The following is a 21,512-nucleotide window of genomic DNA, read 5'->3' as shown; positions in this document are numbered from 1 at the left end:
GTTGGTTTTACACATGTTTTCTGTTGGCCAAATGGTCCAAATCTTCTTTTTTTTAAATCTAAGTAAATGTGCATTTTAACACCCTGTCTTTTTTAACTTATCTACGGTTTATACTCTCTATTTATAATATTTATAAATTGAGCCCAAAATTTTATAATTATGTGCAGAAAATATTATGCTCCTAGATTCGTTAACTAAACTAAATTAAATCGTTAAATTAAATTGTCTACAATAAAAAATTATAAAAATACCTCACACAAGCTATATCCAAACTAATTTGCTCTCTTTAAGATCTTTTGCTATCATATTCTTAAAATAAAATAAAAAAACATCTTAATCCTTCTATATATTTATAAAATATAAGATTTGATTTGTAAATATTGAAAGTAAAGGGCGTAAACCGTAAATATGTTAAAAGGCTACAAATTTTAAGTAAGGGTGTAGGGCTCAAACTCAAAGTTGCAAGTTGTGTACCGTCAGTTATATTGTAATAATACTTGATAAGGTTGGTAAAATACAATTATTATTCAGCATACAAACTTGAATTCGTAAGTGCTAATTTCAACAAACAAAAACAATTGATAGAATTAATTTCAGGGTATTATGAAGGCCCTTTTGCAAAAAAAAATTACATCTTTTACAAGTTAATTTTATTCATTTTTATATTAATAATAATATATTCTAATATTCACCTCATATATAAAATACATGCACTCGATTATAAATACATATTCTGACAATTAAATTACAAAATCTCAGTTTCTAAAGCTTAATGTTCCTCCATTTGATAAAATTCCCAAAACTTGGCAATAGTGTACATTGCTAGCTTATCATTATAAGCAGCTAAGTATATAAACTATACACTTTCCAAATACACCTCACTAAACTACAACAAGCTACTAATCATAACTAGCAATTTCTTCACAAAGGCCATCTTTCTGCAGCCACTAATACATCCACTCCTGCATAACATTTTGAAGATACATCATGTCAATAACATATATCACTAATGCATAGTATATCCTCATTTGAAGAAACTTAAAGGCTATACCATTCAGTTGCCATCTCCATCAGTAGACATCTCCAGCAAAGAGAAAATAAGTAAAGGCCCAAGAACTGGAGGTAATGGCGGCTTGCTGAAGGCGATGAGTGGTTCCACGTTTTCGTTCATTATTCGACCTAATTCCTCAACCTTATCCTTTTCATGCTTTTGCGGAGTAGACACAGTCCTCATCCCTGCTCATTAGCGAGTTCAATCAGAGAAAAAGGGCAACAAAGAATGATGATAACAGTAAAAAAAAACTGTGAAAGAATAATTGGCATTACTCCATGTTCCGGACATCGGACCAATTTGCTTGATTATATTCTTTACAGGCAATTTGTTGGTTCCCCTCATTAAAATTCTCTGTTCTTTTACCTTCTCTTGTACTAAACTCCAAATTTAAGCAAATTTACCCTACAAGAAAATAAATGGAATGGACATTCATGAGCAGCATAATATGTGCTATATCATGACACTTCTACATCATTTTTGAGAAAGGTAAATGTCAGCCGCAACAGCTCAGAAATCAAATGAAACCTAATTAAAATCTTTACTCTAGGTCATAAATAAAAATCCATCATGCTGCAATAGTTAGAGACTCCATCAAGAAACGCAATAATTTTAAACAAAAACCAACTCCAACCTCAATCGAATGAAAACAGCAGCAACTAAAAAAGGATCTGATCCTTCGATGCAGCTGCAGTTACTGGCATAGCAATGCAAAAATGATGAAAATTACTCTCATATAGTGCTGATCCACCGGAAAACTTCTTTTTCTCGCAGTTCTAGTACTCACTACTCACAACTCACAACGCTTTGGACAGACAACATTACATCGCTTTGACATGTAGGAAAATCTCTTTTTATGCCTTCTCTCCATTACATGTCTCAGACCAGATATCAAAAACAAGACACACACACACTCTTACATGCTGGAATAAAATTATTAAAAAAACATCTGTCCAATAAAAACTAGCTATGAAATTACCGCATTTATGAGGATTCTGATGTTATAGATCTGTTTTCACCAAATATACACATCATTTTAACACACGTCTCGGCATATTTCACTTGTAAATATAGTGAAAATTTATCAGCTGAACTATGTCGAGTAACACAAATCACCTGTCTATCAGAAACTACAGTTTGCCATAAACATGCAATCCACCTGCGGCCTACTTCTGTGGGTGTCTACTAAAGCTTAATTAACTGTCACTCTTTGGGCTTATTGCATATTTAAACTTGCCTGATCCGTCTACTAACTAGAGCAAGCCTAAAATTCGCGGATATATGCGGATTCTTTGTCGCTATATGAAAAATCAAACTACGTATACGCCAGTTTGCAATTGCCCCAACAAGCTCTAAAATAAGAACTAATCTAGCAACCTAATTCAATCGCCATGTCTATCAAGAAAAGAATTGGCCGTTCGTAATTCCATCAAACATCACGGCAACTTAATTGCTCAGAATATTACGATAATTTATTAAATAACAAGAGGCGAAGGCGTACCCTGGAAGCGGGAGATAGGGTGATGTTAACGGAGCTAATTTTCCACGGACGGCGAAGAAAGGAAGAGACGACCACATAACCAGCGTTTGGGGAGGAAGATGGGCCGAAGACTCCAGAAACTTCTGGGATCCTTTTTTGGGCTACGTAACTATAATTCCAGCCCATGTTAGAAAGTATTACTTTGGGCCTCCGGCTTAGTGATCTAAATGTTCTTAATAAGATGTGATTGGTACTTCTTCACCACTACGCTACAGTGAGGCGTGATAGGATCCGAGCTTAAGGAAGAGTGTGAGAAATAAAAGATTAAAAATTGTTGATTGAGATTATATATGAATTAGTGTGTCAATGGGTCCACGGTACACCTAACATGTGAGAAAGGTATACCTTGTGAGCAAAGCGATAGGTTTGCTTTAGCCTATTAGTAAAAGTAACATGAAGTGGTTTGCTGATGGGTCTCCAAGTGGAGAGTGTCCTTCCAAATTGGGGGATTGTGGATGGGAAGTGGTTCACACTCGTGATTGAGTGGGGCCCTGACACAATTTACCTAACGCCATTGTTAATTCCATGCCCACTACTTCACTTCTTTACAAATTGGATAGCATGCCTGGAAGTGGTAATGTGGGGCGTACTAATTATAAAGGAATTATATAGTAGAGTTTGGAAGTCGAGTTCTGGGACTGCATTGGATTCTTGTTGGAATAAAGCTAGAAATTATTAGGTATAATTACAGGTACAGGGTTTATTCTTGGATAGGTAACCATATCTTCTTTAGGTTATTTAATTAATGATTCGCAATGAATAATGGTGTAGTTATTAATCTCAGTCAATCTTGTTAGGAAGAGCAAGTCGGTTATGAATTTGCAACATAGGATACTTAGCATTTAGGAAGAACTCAAAGAATCTTCCTCCAATCATTGAAAACTTTTAAAATGTTAAAATAATCATTGAAATTATTAAATATTTTTAAAAATACCATCCCGTCAGTTAAATCTAATTAATCATTATTAAAAGATAAATTTGCCTATATGTAAATTGTTTAAAATGCTTATAGAGATATATAATGATACAAATATCACAGTACAAGGATAAAAATTAGTTATAAATATTTTATTATCTAAACTTTAAAAATAAAGTACTTTAATTATTGACATAAATTTGTTTAATTTAATAACTATCTGTTAAGAATATTGTATAACTATTCTGCGAAAGACTAACCGGGATGATAATTCTGAAAAAGGTAAAATATTTCAATTATAATTATAATTATAATTTAAAATTTTAAAGAATGTAATGATAACTATGATATTTAAAAAAAGAAATCAATAGCAATTATGTAGAAGAGAACCTTACAAGATAGTCCGGATAAATTGGGAGTAACCCAATTTGACCCTCGTCATTTTGCACGTTCGCAGCCCTCCACCAATATCGGATGATATCTCGGCCTCCCTCCACGAGTGGAACATTTCCCCTTCAAATCCGCTCCTGGATTGCGTGTCTCAGCGCTAAGATTTCCTTCCAAGATTCGCACTACTCGTTCCTCTCCTTACGGTTTTCTCCTATTCCCAGCCTTGTCGCCGAATTATTTCGCTCCTTAGAAGCTAAGAACTCAAGTGATGCACCGATTTTAAACGGCACCCAAAATCTCGATCTATTAATAGTATTCAGTTAACCATTCAAATGTTAATTGATGGCTTTGTATGGTTACTGTTGCTCCAAAATGAAAGGTAGGGTATTTTAGTAAATAGAAATGCCACGAAAGACGCCACTCCGCAATAGCAAATCCTTCTATAAGAACTCCTCCCCTTTCCCTCTCTCATAAGTCATAAGTCATAAGTCATAACTTTCTCTCTCTCTCTCTCGAAAGTTGTTAAGGTAACGCCCATCAATGGAGTCGTTCCAAGCAAGAAGAAGACCCCCTGTAACTCTCCTCTCTCTCCTTTCGAGAAATTATCATTTAAAACCCTATCAAAATCGAAACTTTAGCATTACCCAACTCGTTTTTTCCCCAAATGTTCACAGGCATTGGAAATCCTAACGCTATGGACGGTTGCAGCGATGGTCTTCTTCATTGGGACCGGCGAGTGTACCAGGATAAGGAACCACGTCCACCACCACCGCAAGCACGGCGGTGGGCCGGAGAAGGCTTCCAGTTACGCGCCGAGCAGCTGCCGGGCCCACGTGGTCAACTTAACGGACTTCGGCGCCGTGGGCGACGGCGAGACCTCGAACACCGCGGCCTTCGCGGCGGCGGTGGCCCATCTGGCCCAGTACGGGATGGACGGCGGAGGGATGCTGGTCGTGCCACCGGGGCGGTGGCTCACCGGGCCGTTCAATCTCACGAGCCACTTCACCCTCTTCCTCGACAGCGACGCGGTTATACTCGCCTCCCAGGTGCGGTCACCGCCTCCTCTTTTTGGCCTCCGTGTCGTCTTGTGTTGTTATGGTGTGTTCACGGGACGCCACGAGATTAGATTCGGATTTGTTCGTATTATTAACTGCCAGTAAAATTAATTCGTTCTTAACGTACGTTTTACCATTTAGTGCCTGGCTGGGAATTTTGCATATAGACACGCATGAAACGCTTATTTGTATATCTAACTCTATCTGCCAGTCATGTCATATGATATGGATCGAGGGGTCTTTATTTCGTGCCATTTTCCTTCTTCATTCGTTTGAAATGTGCACGAGCTGACTTTTCGTATACTTGTTTGCTAATCTTTAGTTTACTCAATCAATTCAAAACTTTGTATGCAGTTATTCTTCGGATTTGGTCGCCTTTGAAGACCATGACTTTAAAAAGCCTTATTTTTCTCTCAGTAATATAATTTTATATTTTGATCATATAATCTCCTCGTACAAACTCTTTAGTGCTTTGGACCTAACGCTGGAAAATTTTAGACCATTTGGTTCGTACTTGGTAACCTTGAAATTATTGCCCACTTTCGCTTTATTCCAATGCTTATGCTGCTGCCGTTCTATTATTCAACAGTAGTTGCATATGATTTGACCTCTGTCGAAATTATATGTTCAACTACTTCAATTTAAGCCTAGGGGCATCCCCCCCCTCAAAAAAGAAGAAGGAAAGTTTTAAAAAAAACTACCTCAATTTATTGCACGAATTCAAATGTCGTTGTGTCTGGTACTGAGCAACTAAAGAGTATCTTAAGTAGTATTATGGCACTCATTTATTCTTGGTCTCAAAACATATTTTTATGAGTATAACAAACTATAGTATGATTTCAAGCTCAGCTAACTCGTTGGAGTCCTACTTTACCATAACAAAGTGTTCAAATTCTCATACTGAGTATAGAGAGTGAAATATTATGAAAATTCCACATGGGTGCACAATCTGGGGTTGTTTCTTGGTAAGATTGTCTCGGTTATTTGATATAATGGATTCGGAAGAATTTAACCTTTCTGTCTAGTTTATGGTTAACTTATGGGCTTTTGATCTATCAAATGAAAAACATAAGACTTTACCTATTTGTCATGCATTTAACAAACATTTAAAATAATTTTTATCATTTGATGTCCCAGGATATTAATGAATGGCCACCTATTGCTCCTCTGCCTTCTTATGGGAGAGGAAGGGACTTGCCTGGTCCAAGATACAGCAACTTCATTATGGGAACTAATCTTACTGATGTGGTCATCACAGGTAGGTTAACATTTCCCTTCAATAAATCTGCTACATTATTAGGTCATTCATCGGAATACACTAAATTATTGGCTGGTGAATTCTAGGCAACAATGGAACCATTAATGGACAGGGCAAGTTCTGGTGGGATAAATTCCACAAGAAGGAACTGGACTACACTAGAGGATACTTGCTTGAGGTTATGTTCTCAGATCATGTTGTTATATCCAACCTTACATTTGTTGATGCTCCTTCATGGAACATCCATCCAGTCTATTGCAGGTTAGATCTTTCCTTTTCTTCACTTCAGTAGCATAGAAAGATTCTATTCAGTTGTATTTGGAGTAAATTAACTTGACAGATGCTGATTCAATTCTGCAGCAATGTGATTGTCTCAGGCATCACCATTCTTGCGCCAACTGATTCACCAAACACTGATGGAATTGATCCAGGTACTTTCTATTTCAATTTTATTTTATTTTGCTCTTAGAATCTATAGATAGTCATCATAAACTTGTTCTTCTACATACTACCAGACTCTAGCTCTGATGTCCGAATTGAGGACTGTTACATTGTGTCTGGTGATGACTGCATTGCCATTAAGAGCGGTTGGGATGAGCATGGAATTCAATTCAACATGCCAAGCCAACGCATTGTCATCAGAAGGCTCACCTGCATCTCCCCTACAAGCGCGGTCATAGCCTTAGGCAGTGAGATGTCCGGTGGAATCCAAGACGTCCGGGCCGAAGACATTACCGCCATCAACTCAGAATCCGGTGTCAGGATCAAGACCGGCGTTGGAAGGGGAGGATTTGTGAAGGATATCTTTGTCAGGAGGATGAATTTGTACACAATGAAGTGGGTGTTCTGGATGACCGGGAACTACGGTCAGCACCCTGACGAGAATTTCAACCCTGACGCACTACCGGACATCGAAGGGATCAATTACAGCGATGTCTATGCTGAGAATGTGACGATGGCAGCTAGATTGGAAGGAATTCCGAAGGATCCTTTCACTGGCATATGCATTTCAAATGTGACAGCACAGGTGGTGAATTCTAAGAAGTTGCAATGGAACTGCACAAACATTCAAGGGGTGTCAAGTTCTGTAACTCCTACACCTTGTGCTTTGCTGCACGATCAAGGATCGTATGGTTCGCCATGCAAGTTCCCTGAAGACAGACTAGATATAGATTCTGTTCAGATCAATGGATGCTCATTCAGAAGAGTATGAGTTTGAAACGCACTGCTTGATATTTCTTTCTTCAGTTAAAGCATCTGCTAGGAGTAGTGGACGTTCCGCTTGTTTCCAGCTTGAAAGATTCAAGGCTTAGCGAGAAAAAAGTTGTCAATCAATATCTTTAATCATAATATAAACACTTCATTTGTGGAATAAACATAAATTTATTCCAATTTCTTTATACTAGTATATAACTAAACAATAATTTATCTTAATAATAGTTTACTAATACATATTTTTCTTTCCTCTCATCTTCCATCTAATATTTGTATATTTATCAATTACTATTTTGCTATTAAAATGACATCACTTCAATCAATTATCATCATTTCAATTAATTTTTCCTTTTGTTTCCTTTTTATCTTCTCATTCATCCATTATAAAAGATATTTTAATCATTCACCAAATATATCTATTTTTTATATCACATTAAATATAATAATTATATCATTATATCGGTTTACAACCCAACATCATAATAATCTAAACCGTGCCAAAATATTTGTATTTTTTGTCACATCAAATATAATAATTACATCATTCTATTGCTTTACAACTAAATACCAATAGCCTAAACCGATATAAGCTCTTGCAAGTTGAAAACATGGACATAGCTAAATTAGTATGAAAAGTTATTCCATACAAGTAAATGCCCTTGGAGGTTTACTACAATATAAGTAACAGAAAAGGAAAGCTATGTCATGCACATCAAAAGGAAGATAGGTTACAACAATGGTACTAAATGAGAATGCCATTATCCAAGATAAAACCAGCCTATGAAATCAATTTATCTCTCCCGGCCAATGCTTCCATGCAAATGAATAATACACCACGTTATTTCAAGTCATGCATCATTGATGCCGGGGTTCGAATAACACTCTGATGGTAATACTGGCTCATGCTGCAGCATGCTTGATTTAACCTAAACTAAGTCAACTGAGAAAAATGCCTTCCATTATAAAGTCACTGCACCACTTAGGTGGGTTCAAACCCATTAAGACTCACAAGACAGTGAAAATGCTTCAGCATGTGCGAATTAACCTTATCCTCTTCAACCAAGTGATTGGATATGAACTAGGAATCATGGCTGCTGCTTATGATACTTCATGCAATATGGCAGTAAACAAGTGAATTTCTTCAAAACTATGATCAAGAATGTGCTGCTGCTAAGCATTGAGTTTACTGCCTAACATAAAGAAGACAGCTAACATGAAACTATGGCTTGAAGTGTTTCTGATGAAACAATTAGAAACAGGATGCTGTGCATCTTTTAGTCAAAAAATAAAGCATGAACCTAAGGGTGTAACAGAGCCATATGACGGGTAACCACAATAGCCATTTGATACACAACACAAGCAAAATCTGGTCCGAAAAAGGTCAGGAGAAACAGCTTTGTTTGTAAGTTTTGGGGAAGAATGTAAAAAGTAATCCACTCAGTTTCTTCCACGAGATTTGGACTCAAAATGAATAGCCTTCTTCTTCTTTCTGCGCACCAGTACAGTTGGTCCTCCTCCCTCTCTAAAAGGCATGCCTAAGAGAGCGAGCAATCTCTGAGCCTCGTTATCCGTATTGGCGGTGGTCGTTATGCAGACATCCATTCCTTTCTGCTTACCAAGGGCTTCATACCTGATCTCCGGGAACACACTCTGATCACGAAAGCCGATGCTGTAATTTCCATGCCCATCAAAACTGTTAGGATTGACGCCTCGAAAATCCCTGGTCCTAGGGAGGCCAAGATTTATGAGCCTATCGAGGAAGGAGTACATTACCTACCATTGAGTAAAGTACAATATTATTAAAACCAATTTTATATAATTAAATTCAAATTACGAGTTATACATTTAAATTGAGCTATATTTTCAACCAAATAGAAGAGAGGAAATTAGAACAAAATTCCAAGTACATTTGTAATAAACATCTTTGGGTGACAGAGCAGATTTAGAGTGACAGAGATCAGATCGACTAGTTAAAACAGATAGCTTAAAAAGATGAAGAGATCCAGATAGAAAAGCAACTAAACAATCACAAAAGACCTAATAGAATCCTATGAGCAATATCATCAAGAAGAATATAGGGCTCAATACACAAAGAACTCTCTTTGTATAAGTATAATTGCCTTATCAATTTGAAACTGACAAGGAAAGACCAAAAGATAAATATGCTTTGCCTCAGCGACTATCTCATCTACAAACTACAAGTTCTAATCTCATAAGACTCAATTGTACTTTATTTTATCTACATGGCATTGATATGGATTAGCAATCACATGCTCAAGTAAATAAGATTTTGTAACTCACCTATCTTACTTGAGTAAATAAATTTCTAACTCGCTTATCTAGGTAACTACGCAAACAAGAGGAGCAGAGAAAGCAATGAAAGGCATGGCCTCAATTTTGGTTATCTTTTAGGATATCAAAAGAACAAACCCATCTCCCCATATCTCTAAAGTCTCAACTAAGAAATTGAAAATTAAATGACACCCTCTATTAAACATATTTGCAGTTTCAACCCTATACTCATTTTTTTATTAATTAAGAGCAAACTCATTAAACAACTTTTATAAAAATATATTTGAAAATAGTTTATATTTAAATAGACAATATGTACTTCTCATAAGAATCAATTTCCCCTGCATACCATTAGCTCAGCATATCTACTAACTGCATCCAGCACAGGAGGGTCCTAAGAGTTCTATTTGCTGAATTATTAAAGTTAAAGCCTAATCTACAAAAGAAATTCTCATATTTGCAGCTAACCATCATATTGTTATAAATCCCTTAATGGATATTCTACCAAATATCACCCTCTACCAGGTACATTACATAATGTAGAAGAGATCTTTTAGCAGGATGGTTAAGACTTGAGATATTACTTACATTGCCGCGAAGTGTAACAGCAATTCCAACAGTAGCACCTTCCCTAAGCTTAAACGTAGCAATAGAGTTCTTTGCCTTCGTCTTCACTGGCCGCTGCCCGGTAATCACGGCCAAATCCTTTATTGCAGCTTCCAACCCCTTAGAATTCTGCTCCGCATCACCCATCCCGCAATTCACCACTATCTTCTCTATCTTGGGCACCTACCACCACCAAAAGATCATACCTTTACCCAAAAACAAAAGAAACCCAAATGGAAAATTTGCATAAAGAGAAGTTACGAAAGCCAGAAAAAAAAAATCAAATACCTCGTGGACATTCTTGTACTTGAACTCCTCGGTGAGGAGGGGGACGACCTTCTCGAGAAACGTGGTCTTAAGCCGATTCACTTTCTCGGCCTCAGAGCGGTCAAAAAGCACGATGCCGGTAGACGACGTCGCCGGCGCCGTCGGGGTGGCGGATACGGCGGCCCTAACGGCCGGAGGCCGGATTCTTGGACTCACTCTGATCGAGGAGCGAGGAGTCGACAAGGGGAGGGGTTGCAAAGAGTGGGAAGAGGAGAAGGATAAGCGCATAGCCGTGGCTGCGGTCGCCATCATAGGCGGACTTCGCAGTAGAAGGGGAGAGGAAGAAGTAGAAGTGTGGATGATGATTTTGATAAGGTAAGGGGCTCCGTTCGACTTTTGTGTCCCTCGAATTGCTGTGCCTGCCACGTGTTTGTGAAATTGCCCAGGCCTTAAAAGGCCTAATCGGGCTTGATCTTGGTCTGGCTGAGCTAAATATTTGGGCTGGGCTTAGAAAAATTGGATGAGAGTCGACACGACTTACTTAGTTGTCTTTAGCCTGAGCCTAATCGAGTTAGTGTGAGTCTGAGTTAGAACCAAATCTATTAGTATGTAGTTAGTATATATATTATAGATTATGAGTTGCAGGCTAGATAAATAGGTTAGCTCTTTTTAATTAGGTTGAGCCTACTTGACTACCTAGCACTTTCTATGAGTTTTTGACTAATTTAAATTTATCTCATTTTTTTTCATATAAAATCACTTTTTAATTCAATAATTTATATTAAATCACTGATCGAAAAAAATAATTTGTATAGAAAAAAAAATCCCGTCAACTCGGCAAATTTTTTGAGCGAGTTGTTTTTAAAATTTGCCGAATGAAACAGTGATTTTAAAATCTAACTAATTTGGCATATAATTTTTAAAATAGAAAATTTTGCATATAACACCCTATTTTTTAACATAATTACAGTTTACATCCTAAATTTTATTATTTATAAATCGTAGTGAATATGTATAAAAAACTAGATAAGATTTAGACTAACACCGTAAAAATATTCTATTAAGTAGAGACATTTTATTTTTAAAATGATTTAAATACTCTTATTTCTAAAATAACTAAAATGCCCTTAGTATGACTTGATTAAGTATATTTTCATAATTTTTTAATATAGTTAACTTAACTCATAGATTTAGTTAAATTTAACTAATGAATTTAACGGCAGAATATTTTCTACATATATTCGTTAAATTATAAGACTCGATTTATAAATAGTGAAAATATATGATAAAAAATATAATTTTATTAAAATATAGGGTGTTATATGCACAAAAAAAATTAAAATATATTAGACTCAAAAGAAAAAAGAAAAAAGGGAGGGCTAGTTTGGTCAAAAACTCCACTTTCCATGATCCACTTCTCTCGCCTCTCGGTTATGGAGAAAATGTTTTATATTATTACACTCTCACGCACTGAGAGAGCTCCATAGAACTCATGGACTATATGGGCCTATGGCCCTTAGTTTCTCTATATATATATATATCAACAAAGGTCCGTCTTTATGTGAATCATTAAAGTATGACCACTTTCACTATTCTTACGAAACTCTTTCTATCTAGTTGCTATTTTCACACTTTTAACATATGACTCGCTACAACCCAAAAGTACACATTAGATATGCATTTGGTAAGATTATCTTTCCATATTTGTCCGACCAAAAAATAAATAAACTTCCTTTTTCAATCACTTAAAATGCCAACATATATAATCTTCTCTTTTGACTTTTGACACAGTACATTGATCGACGTAAAAACCTCTGTAAAAGACTATCTTGATATGAGCGTAAGGGCTCCGTATAGTTTGAGGCTAAGTCCAAACTTTGATTAGTAGTCTTATTTTTTTAATTTTAATTTTTTTAAAAAATAAATTTAATTAAATATTACGAAAAATAAAAAGATGTTTGGTTATCAAACTAATTCACAAGAGATTTCTAAACTCAAAACAAATAAGGCTTAATTTTCCATATTTCCAAAGTCACTAAAAATAATTATCGGACCGACCCACGAAGGAGGTGAGATTAATGCCCAAATTCTCTATTGGCCAACATTTTTTAATACCGGCAGATGGTATTAATTAACTTACAAACGCCAGGCCATGATGCTTTAGCTCGTAGTTTCTAATTCTATTTTTTTTTAATTAGTTTTAGAAGTCACATGCCACACGAGATTTTTTTTAATTTTTTTAAAATTAGTATTGGGATGAGATATTATATTTGTATTATTTTATGGGTGGCTCACTAGCTCTTTCACTATTTAGTTAGACGTATGTCATAGCGTTTGGGGTAGCCACAAGGTAGCCCATAAGAATATATTTATATTTTCGGCATCAAATTGTAGTATATTGTGAGAACGTTAAATTTAATTTTCAAATGTATAAACTATTTCTCTCCCTAAAAGAGTATATGGTTTTATGTTTTCAGTTTTAAAAAAAGTTATATTTTTATTTTTTAGGAGCTGAGCATTGAGCAAGCGGGAGTATACAAAAGACAAGAAGTGAGCTTATTTATTCTAAACTAAAGATTTTTATTAATTTTTATTTGAGACAACTATTCTTAATAAGACTATATAAAAAAATACTAAAAATTATTTAATATAATCTCAAACTAAATTGCTACCGGGGAGAAAGTTCTATGAGAGTGAGACCTTCCACTACAACGGTGAAACATGTTTAAAAAATTATAATGCTGTCATGAGAGAAAAAAAAAGTTAAGTGCATTTTAACCTCTGTATTTATGTCTAAAATAATTTTATCTCCATATGCTTTAGAAAATCTCAAAATAGTCAATATATTTATAACTAAATTAAAATCGTTAGTTTTTTTGTTAAACTTAACTAAACTATATCAAAATGATCAAAATATTCGTATCGTGTTTGTTAGAGAAATCATGCAAATTTTAGCATAAGATAGTAAAATTACCGAATAGCTATGGTACTCGATTATATTTAATAAAAAAATTAACAGTTTTACTTTAATTATAAATATAAAAACTGATTTGAAATTCTTTAAAACATCGAAAAGTATGCAGAAGTAAAAAAATAATATATATATATATAAAAAGAAGATCCCTTCCACCTTTTGATGTGAAACCTTCCATATGTATCATCCCGGCATGAACTCCCCTCACTAGCCCCAACCAACTACCGGCCGAAATCCTGTTTTAATGCGTGCTTCCTCCGAGGTGACACCGAAGGTCTCTTTTCGTGCACCCCCTCACCTCCTCCACGAGGTTGATCCACTGCATTCTTGCAACACGACAAACAAACAATGGGATGCCTTCCTAATTAACCACCCGCTTTGTCCCTCTCGCCCTGTTTCTTATTAGCGCCGCCCAAAAGCTTCGTTCCTTTGTTTGAGGTAAAATGATGCGAAAACGCTTTCCCCGTAAAATGTTTCCCTTGAGAGCGATTTAGTGTAAGATTAGTAGCACCTTCTTTTCGAATAATCTTATTTTGAGCGTTTTCTACGTAACGAAGGTTATAGTAATTATAAAATACATTTAAACAGTACAGTAGATTGGTATATATATATATATATATATATATATATATCATTTCCACATCTCGTAGAATGGGAATTGTGGGATAAAGTAATCATATCGTGATTCATCACTCATGTGTATTTGGTCAAAGAATGGAAAATTATAGGTAAAAAATTAGTCAGCTGTGTCAGATTGACCGCCTCAGTTTGAATAAAGTTCTGATTAACATGTATTGGTTCAGACGAAAGAGACCAATATGCTCTTATTTTTTAATATATTACTCAACCAAACGTTTATAGGTAAAAAATCTACTATATCAACCAAATGTTCATATGGAAATTAAACTCATAATTTTTGGTCAAATGTTAATAAAATTCAACTATTGAGCTACAGTATTATCTTGTTAAGAGAATTTATTGAACAAATCGAGAGTATCATTAAAGGCTTCTCGGTATTTATGGATTACTTCTCTAATGCTTTACTTGGTGAAGCTTTAGCTCTATACGAGGGAGCCAAAGACTAGCTTCTAGCTAGCATTGTTGGAAGTGCCCAATTCCTGTGGTTAATTTAGTGACTCACTTACTCTTGCTAAACTATTAAATAGTCTAGAAATTTCCATTAGATATATTGTTCTTCCTATTATCTAAGAGTACTCTATGTGGCCCACTCTTGGTTCTTTCATTAGGATTTGTTTTACGGGTAGGTAGACGGAACAACATTGTCCCTTGATACTTTGCGTAGCACATTCTATAAATGATTTCCAGAATCTTTTCTTTAAAAAATATTTTATTTTTTGTTAAAATGTCTTTGGCTATCGACTATTTTGTTATCTGTATTTTAAAATTATCTGTATGAGGAAGACAATTGAATAACATCTGTTAGATAAACATTTTATGATACCTATACATTAATATAGTAGATAGAATATTGGTCCATGTTCTTTTTATGCAAAAATGATCGATACGTTTGGGATTGAAGTGTTTCCACCCTCCCACTTACCTCATTTAGAGAATTATAGAACCGGCATAAAAAATTTTCTCTAATAGATTATAAAATAATAAGTATTCTAATTATCATGTTCAATGAATATGAAATAGTAGGCCACTTAATTAAAAGAATACCTGAATTAGTTGGAAGACTATCTCACATAAGTAATGAGATTTTCTCAACTAATTGCATCCCACATGAAGTGGAACCACGTCAAAAACTATCCCACGTCTAACAACATCATCTAATTTCCCTTCAAAATATTGACGACTAAAAAAATAAATATAATATTAACCAGACTAATTTACAAAACCGATCTTTTTTTCTCACTAAGTTAGAATCTCCCACATAACCAACTCGTGGTCTACAATCAAAGAAGCAAAGAATGCTCATCCTCTCAAATCTAAGCTGCTACTCCTTTTAATCCTTCTACTAATCTCCTTCTCCAACTCCTCCAGGCCACCCACCTCTTCCAGCTCCTGGGATGACAAACACACCAAGTTAACTAACAAAATCCCACAAGTGGAGACATGCATGTGGAGCAGTACAGGCCCTTCTTTCTCTGTCATAGAAAAAAGAAAGAGAGACAAAAGACAGTGATAAGTAAGAGATCCACCGCTCACCTTTGGTCCCAAAAACAACCCGTATGGCACCCCTTCGAACTTGTCCGTGTGGTGGATCTGCAAAGCCACGCCACAAACATATAATTTTAGCCTGACTAACAATAAAAGAATTATGCACATCGCACCCTGGATTTGTGTATCTTTGCAATTCAACACATTTCCATTCAACAAGTAGGGTCAGATATGCAAATTTCCCGAGAAATCGAATTTGGAGATTGAGGCGGTGGTGCCACTTGCTTACCTGATGAGCGGCCGCTACTCTCCGGAAGTAAGGCACGTTGGCGATGGGTCCCACCGCAAACCGCCGGTGGACCAGACCGTCATGGACGAACATATAGGCCATACCGAACAGCGTAATCCCCAGCCCCTGTTGTAAACAGACACGTGGACGTCAGATCATCCACACAGAATGAGAGAGAGAGAGAGAGAGAGAGAGAGAGCATACGGCGCCGAAACAGAGGCCAGGGACGAGTCCGCGGTTAAAGAAGCCAAAGGCGAGGAGCGCGATGGCGGGCACGGCGTTGATGATGGCGAAGACGTCGTTCAGCTCGAAGGGACCCTCACGAGGTCGGTGGTGCGACTCGTGCATGTGCCAAAGCGACGCGTGCCACAGAGCTCGATGAGCCCATCGAGCCCAAAACTCCATTCCCACCTATAAGACATCCCCCAAAACCTCACTTCCATCGGGAAATCTTCTAATTCTCACCATTTGATGGGAATTTAGATTCAAGAAGTCGAATCTATACAAGCAGAGCATTTTGGTGCTTACCGCTGCGCCTACGGATAGAGCAAAGGTCCCGAACATTTCGGTCATTGGCACCTCTCCTCCCTAAAAGGGATATTAATTACTCGATTTAGCAAGTTGTTGGATTAGGTTTCACTAGTGTTGGTTGTAGAAGAAGAGGATTACCTCCATTTGCCAGGCGAAGCGGTAGTAGACGGAGGCGACGGCCATGGAGGTGATGCCCAAGCTCGACATCACTGCCGCCACGAGGTACGTCCTCCGCTCCGACTGCTTCCGAGCCATCTTTTCCAAGATCCTCCGATCCACCTCGGCGTCGTTCTTGACCTCTTCTTGCTCCTCCTCTTTGAAGAGCGCTTCGGCCGCCTTCTGCTTCCCAAGCACGAAGCATACGGTCACCTCCCCGCGAAGCCGATGGACCGTCTGCGCGCGGAGGCAGAGCGGCGGGAGGCGGAGCACGCGACCGCCGGCGGTGAAGAATGGGTTGGCTTTAAGGCTGGTGGTTGCTGCGGAGATCGCGGCCGCCATGCCCTAGTCTGGCTAGTCTATTTAGCACTCCTTCTCTATCGCTTTAGTGCACGACCTTACGGCTTTTAAGAGATCGGAGAAAGTTTCGAAGTTGGAAGCGAGCGAGAGAGACGGCGACGACGCAGGTAGACTTCCCTAAGGTCGACTCTTTAAACTGATGCGCTCTATAAAACTAGCACTCCCTACCTCTTTAATTACGGAAACGCCACCACAGACTAACCTAACAAACCAAGCTATAAAATACGTGTTAAACTTTAATAAGTGCACGTTTTTTCCGGGGTTTTTAAGGGGAAAGCCGGTGGACAGTCTTTTATTTAATAATAAAAAAGAGCTATAAAATTTGACACAAGAAAAATATTTAGGAGCCTTGATGAGCATACAACATAATAAAAGAAACATGTATAAAGTATTTTCAACTCAAAGATAAACCATAATACCTAATTATTAACAAAAGAGGTAGGGAACCTCCGTATTTTGAAAAACAAAGGATAGAAAAAAAAAGTTTCAAGCTACCACAAATATAATGAAAATGAGTCGTCACAGAAAAATCACAAAATCTTCTTCACCTAAGTCTAACCTCAATTAGCGGCCGAAGAGACAAAAAAGCCTAAGCTCCCTCCTACTTCTCTCTACTGCCCAACTAAAGACTGGTATGGATACATAGAAGGTAAAAGTGGAGAACCCTAAAAGCCACTTCAACGTCTCGCCACTTTGACGAATGATTGCAACGAGAGATCAAATCCAAGCGGTCAAGAAGAAAAAGGGACAGGAGGGAAAAGAGGCGATACACAAAGGGAGAAGAAGAGAATAAAGAGAAAGAATCGACGAGAAATTTTTTCCCCCTCTTAGCCAAAGCAACTAGGCGAGGAGAGAGGGAGGAGGCTGTCAACGACGGTAGTAAAAGTTTCTCATCGGGAGAATGAAAAAAAGAAAAAAAAATCTAGCAAACCCTTGTGCGAGAGATGAAGTACATATTAGGGATCACCAACATTGCAATTCCTCCGGTAGTTAAGGAAGAAAAGGGAGCCTGGCTATATGCATGGCAATAATTAAAATCCCATTTTCCCTGCGTTCTTGAGTCTATGCATTGTACCTAAATCTAATTAACCTGGAACCTGACATGTTGAATTGAAAGAAATGGACTAATATCTAATCTCTCGTAGCTTTGCAAATTGCAGCTACCTAGAGTCGTCTTTATGGAAGAGAGCTCCTAAATTGATAGCCTTTGTAGCATCTCGTTCAGAGATCATTCTCATTTCAATTTTGTTGTATCGTAGGCTGCATGAAAAAAATATGCTAACTACTACTCAATGCTGATGCGAGTTGAAATTTATTGTTTTCCATCAATTTCACACATAAATCTAGTAAGACTTCGCATCGATAACATATCAATTCATAATTATGTGTATGATGATGGTTCTAAATGAGTTTATGTTTAGTATAATCAAGTTTGAGTGACAGATAAGTTAGATCCACCTAATTTGATTTTTTTAAATAGGTATCAAATAATGACCCGATAATAATATGCTTATAATTTAATAAGTCTGGTAATTATTTATAACTCCGATAACTAAATTAATCTATTTATCAAACGTGTTATAAAGATCAATTCTATTATTGTTTAATATTTCTATCGTTTTAATAAACATATTGCATTCATATTGACTAAGTTTAATCCGAGCGTCCTTGCCACCCTACCTCTTTGAAAGGTAAAACCGCAAGAGAACTAATCTAAATTATAAAAAGTGAAAGTTGTATTAAAGTAATATTTTTCCTGGCTCTAATTCCACCGATATCTATTTAATTAGGAAAGGCTAATCAGCTATTATCTGTACCCACACACGTATGTTCTTCATATGTAATTTTCACAAAGTATAAGGGCAGATAACGAAGGCGAGGAATACACGAGCCGGATGCGCTAGCCACGTGTCAGGAAGCAGAGCGTCGTGTGGGAGTGGACGACTGCAACGATCGCAGGAAGCATCTCCTAATGCGCTACGTCGTGGGTTTCACGCGGAGGGGAAATGCCACACGTTAACCCCTCCCTTGCCTTGTCCCGCCGACCCACCCTATCCATAATTTTCTCTCCCATAATGTTTGTGAATTCGTGTTCCCTTCTCCCCACTACCACCCGCCCAAATACTACCATCTTGCCATCTGTCAATGTGAAGAAATGGAGATCGGGTAATCCGATGATGTGAAAGCTTATAATGGTCAATTATTCTATTCCTTTTGCTGACTTGGATCTTCTTGTTAGGTGCTAATATTGGACCCTACCATATTCCCAATCAAATAAAAGCTATCAAAGTTTGGGATTAAAATTCCAGTAAGAGACCAATTCAAACTCTACATGGGAAGACAACAACACATGCGTCGTGGTTCCACTGAACTGGTATTTGTTCTCCTAACAATTTGGGGAAAAAGTTCTACGTTTCATCTATCTAAGGAGAAGAAAAGGAGGAGAAATTTTTGATCAGGCCGACACTCGAGCACTAAGAAGGAATTGGTGGTCCAGACACGTAAGTGACGGAGTGCGGTTCTAGTCGATGATAGCAGTTGCAGTTTAATATATTGTGGCATTAGGATTATGACACCTATACTACCTGAATCCGAAAGAGACTTTGTAGAAGATAAGCATCAGCAGCAGTGATAGTTTCAGATATATTCCACACTTGTAGATCATAAATGAACGTAGCAATCATCTCTCTATACGCACATCTTCTCAAAAAGTAACATTAAAGCTTTTATGGAATGCTATCAAAGTTCAGAAATAACAAAGATGCCCTTGAGACAGGCACATGCTTCTCTGAATCAAAAAGTAAATGGCAGTGATTCATAAATTGGGCTAAAGTCCTGCTTAAATATTGCAGTTGCAAAGAATTTGAATTTAAAATTTAAATTTAAATGATCCTCCCATATGCGATATATCATCCTTCATACTTTCAAAAATAAAATAGAGCCAACAGCAGAACTAGCTAGGCATAGGAAAATCAGAAATGTAGGGTCACACCTGCAAACTTACATATATTTTAATTATCATAAGTACATAACATGCACAACTCTCGAGACAACAGTCAAGCCATCTATTAGATTAACTAGCAGATCGATCATACAACTGCGGCACGCCATTTAGATTAGATAATTCCATCACGGAATCCTTATTCAAGCCAGTGATATAAGCATCTTTCCATGCTGGTAAAGAGAATGCAGTTTAATTATCTCCAAAGAGGTAGCCAAGAGAAGAGCATCCACCAGGTGCAGACTGGACCCGAGTTGACGGACGACCCTGAATAGAAACAGAATCATTCTAATCCTCTCATATATGAAGAAACAATCGAAATCTAGAAATGTAATTATCTGCTTACAGTAATGAAGTTTCCCATGTTTGGGCCATGAGCTCTACGATAGTTGTTGGAATTTGGTTTAGCTGCTGGTTGAGTTACTTGGCCTGCAGCTTTCATCTTGCCATCATCAGATGGAGGCTTCTGAGTCTTACTGTCCTTGATTGTGGGTGGACACTCATCTGGTTCAAAGAGGTAACCAAGTGAACTTTGTCCACCACCAAAGCTCTCACCTCTGCTCATTTTATTATTCTCTCGAGTAGATTCAGTTCCTTCCTTTGTTGCTGTTCATGCTAGGAGAATGGCCCATTTATAGTATCACTCGGAAGAGCATCAGAGGAAAAATATGGCATCATGATGTGCAATGCACATGCATGGATGGTCATACCATGCATATTAGGTACTGCATTGATGCAATCTGTAAATTTTCTTTATCTCTGACCATACATGGGTCGAGAAAACGACGGTAGTTAGAATTGCTCTGGATAATATCTACATGACTATATATGGGTGTATTGTTCCAAAGTGCAATGATGCTATTATGATACATTGATACGATAACACCACTAATGGAAAACTTAAACGTAATTTCTTCAGCCAAATATTAGATAAGTCTTGAGTTTTCCCTCATATATGACCATAAATAATTACTTCAGTGCAACTTAGCCATGTCTTGGATGAAGCTCAAAAAGAGGTCGAGATAAAGAGGTATGAAGAAATTATTTATCATGAAATTAAGTAAACACTTGCAAGACATATATGAAGGCAATTCCTTCCCGAAATAGTAAAAATTAGGATTTAATTTCAGAGCCAAAAGAAACATTAAAGTGAACAAAGTACCCACTTAGAGTTTAATGATCAAACCTGCCAGAGATGAAAAGGAAAAAGTTATCTGACCTACTTCAATTGGTCCCAACTTATATCTGAAGATGAAGTTCAGCTGTAACATCAGCTTGTGCATCTCTGACGAGATCGGATTTGAGGCTTTAATAGCTGTTCCTGAAGCAGGTAATATTAGAATTCTGACAAGCAGTTGGAATCTCTTACCATCTTATCGAATATTAATGCTTCACACAAATGCATCAATTAGTTGCTAGAGCCATTTCATGTTGTTCGACTTATTAACTTCTCCATGGCATGGACAGCAATAGAGATGCATCATATA

The 21,512-nt window shown here is 37.1% G+C and overlaps 3 protein-coding genes and 1 long non-coding RNA gene across 4 annotated transcripts; 1 reads left to right on the top strand and 3 right to left on the bottom strand.

The window, feature by feature from the left end:
- Positions 1-759: 759 nt before the first annotated feature.
- On the bottom strand, positions 760-1,306 carry LOC140793549 (uncharacterized). The gene is made up of 2 exons (XR_012109981.1): positions 1,052-1,306; positions 760-962 (listed from the first exon to the last, which is right to left on the bottom strand). It is a non-coding gene; the product is annotated as an uncharacterized lncRNA (long non-coding RNA).
- Positions 1,307-4,234: 2,928 nt separating this feature from the next.
- LOC140793548 (probable polygalacturonase) lies at positions 4,235-7,602 on the top strand. Its single transcript, XM_073145075.1, has 6 exons — positions 4,235-4,470; positions 4,572-4,943; positions 6,090-6,210; positions 6,297-6,471; positions 6,571-6,641; positions 6,726-7,602. Exons 1-6 carry the CDS (start codon positions 4,438-4,440, stop codon positions 7,421-7,423), a joined length of 1,470 nt encoding a protein of 489 aa, XP_073001176.1. The 5' UTR covers positions 4,235-4,437; the 3' UTR covers positions 7,424-7,602.
- Positions 7,603-8,634: 1,032 nt separating this feature from the next.
- Positions 8,635-10,966, bottom strand: LOC140794459 (large ribosomal subunit protein uL5c). Its single transcript, XM_073146495.1, has 3 exons — positions 10,612-10,966; positions 10,306-10,506; positions 8,635-9,198 (listed from the first exon to the last, which is right to left on the bottom strand). The coding sequence occupies exons 1-3, from the start codon at positions 10,900-10,902 to the stop codon at positions 8,863-8,865; spliced, it is 828 nt and encodes a 275-aa protein (XP_073002596.1). The 5' UTR covers positions 10,903-10,966; the 3' UTR covers positions 8,635-8,862.
- Positions 10,967-15,352: 4,386 nt separating this feature from the next.
- Positions 15,353-17,143, bottom strand: LOC140793459 (beta-carotene hydroxylase 1, chloroplastic-like). Its single transcript, XM_073144952.1, has 6 exons — positions 16,647-17,143; positions 16,506-16,565; positions 16,182-16,388; positions 15,978-16,103; positions 15,737-15,793; positions 15,353-15,592 (listed from the first exon to the last, which is right to left on the bottom strand). Exons 1-6 carry the CDS (start codon positions 17,004-17,006, stop codon positions 15,503-15,505), a joined length of 900 nt encoding a protein of 299 aa, XP_073001053.1. The 5' UTR covers positions 17,007-17,143; the 3' UTR covers positions 15,353-15,502.
- Positions 17,144-21,512: the final 4,369 nt, after the last annotated feature.

This window comes from Typha latifolia, chromosome 8, assembly GCF_019914945.1.
Source record: "Typha latifolia isolate L0001 chromosome 8, TyphaL0001v2, whole genome shotgun sequence".
NCBI lineage: Eukaryota > Viridiplantae > Streptophyta > Magnoliopsida > Poales > Typhaceae > Typha > Typha latifolia.
The sequence above is the reverse complement of the archived record's forward strand: the minus strand, read 5'-3'. Positions and strand labels throughout refer to the sequence as shown.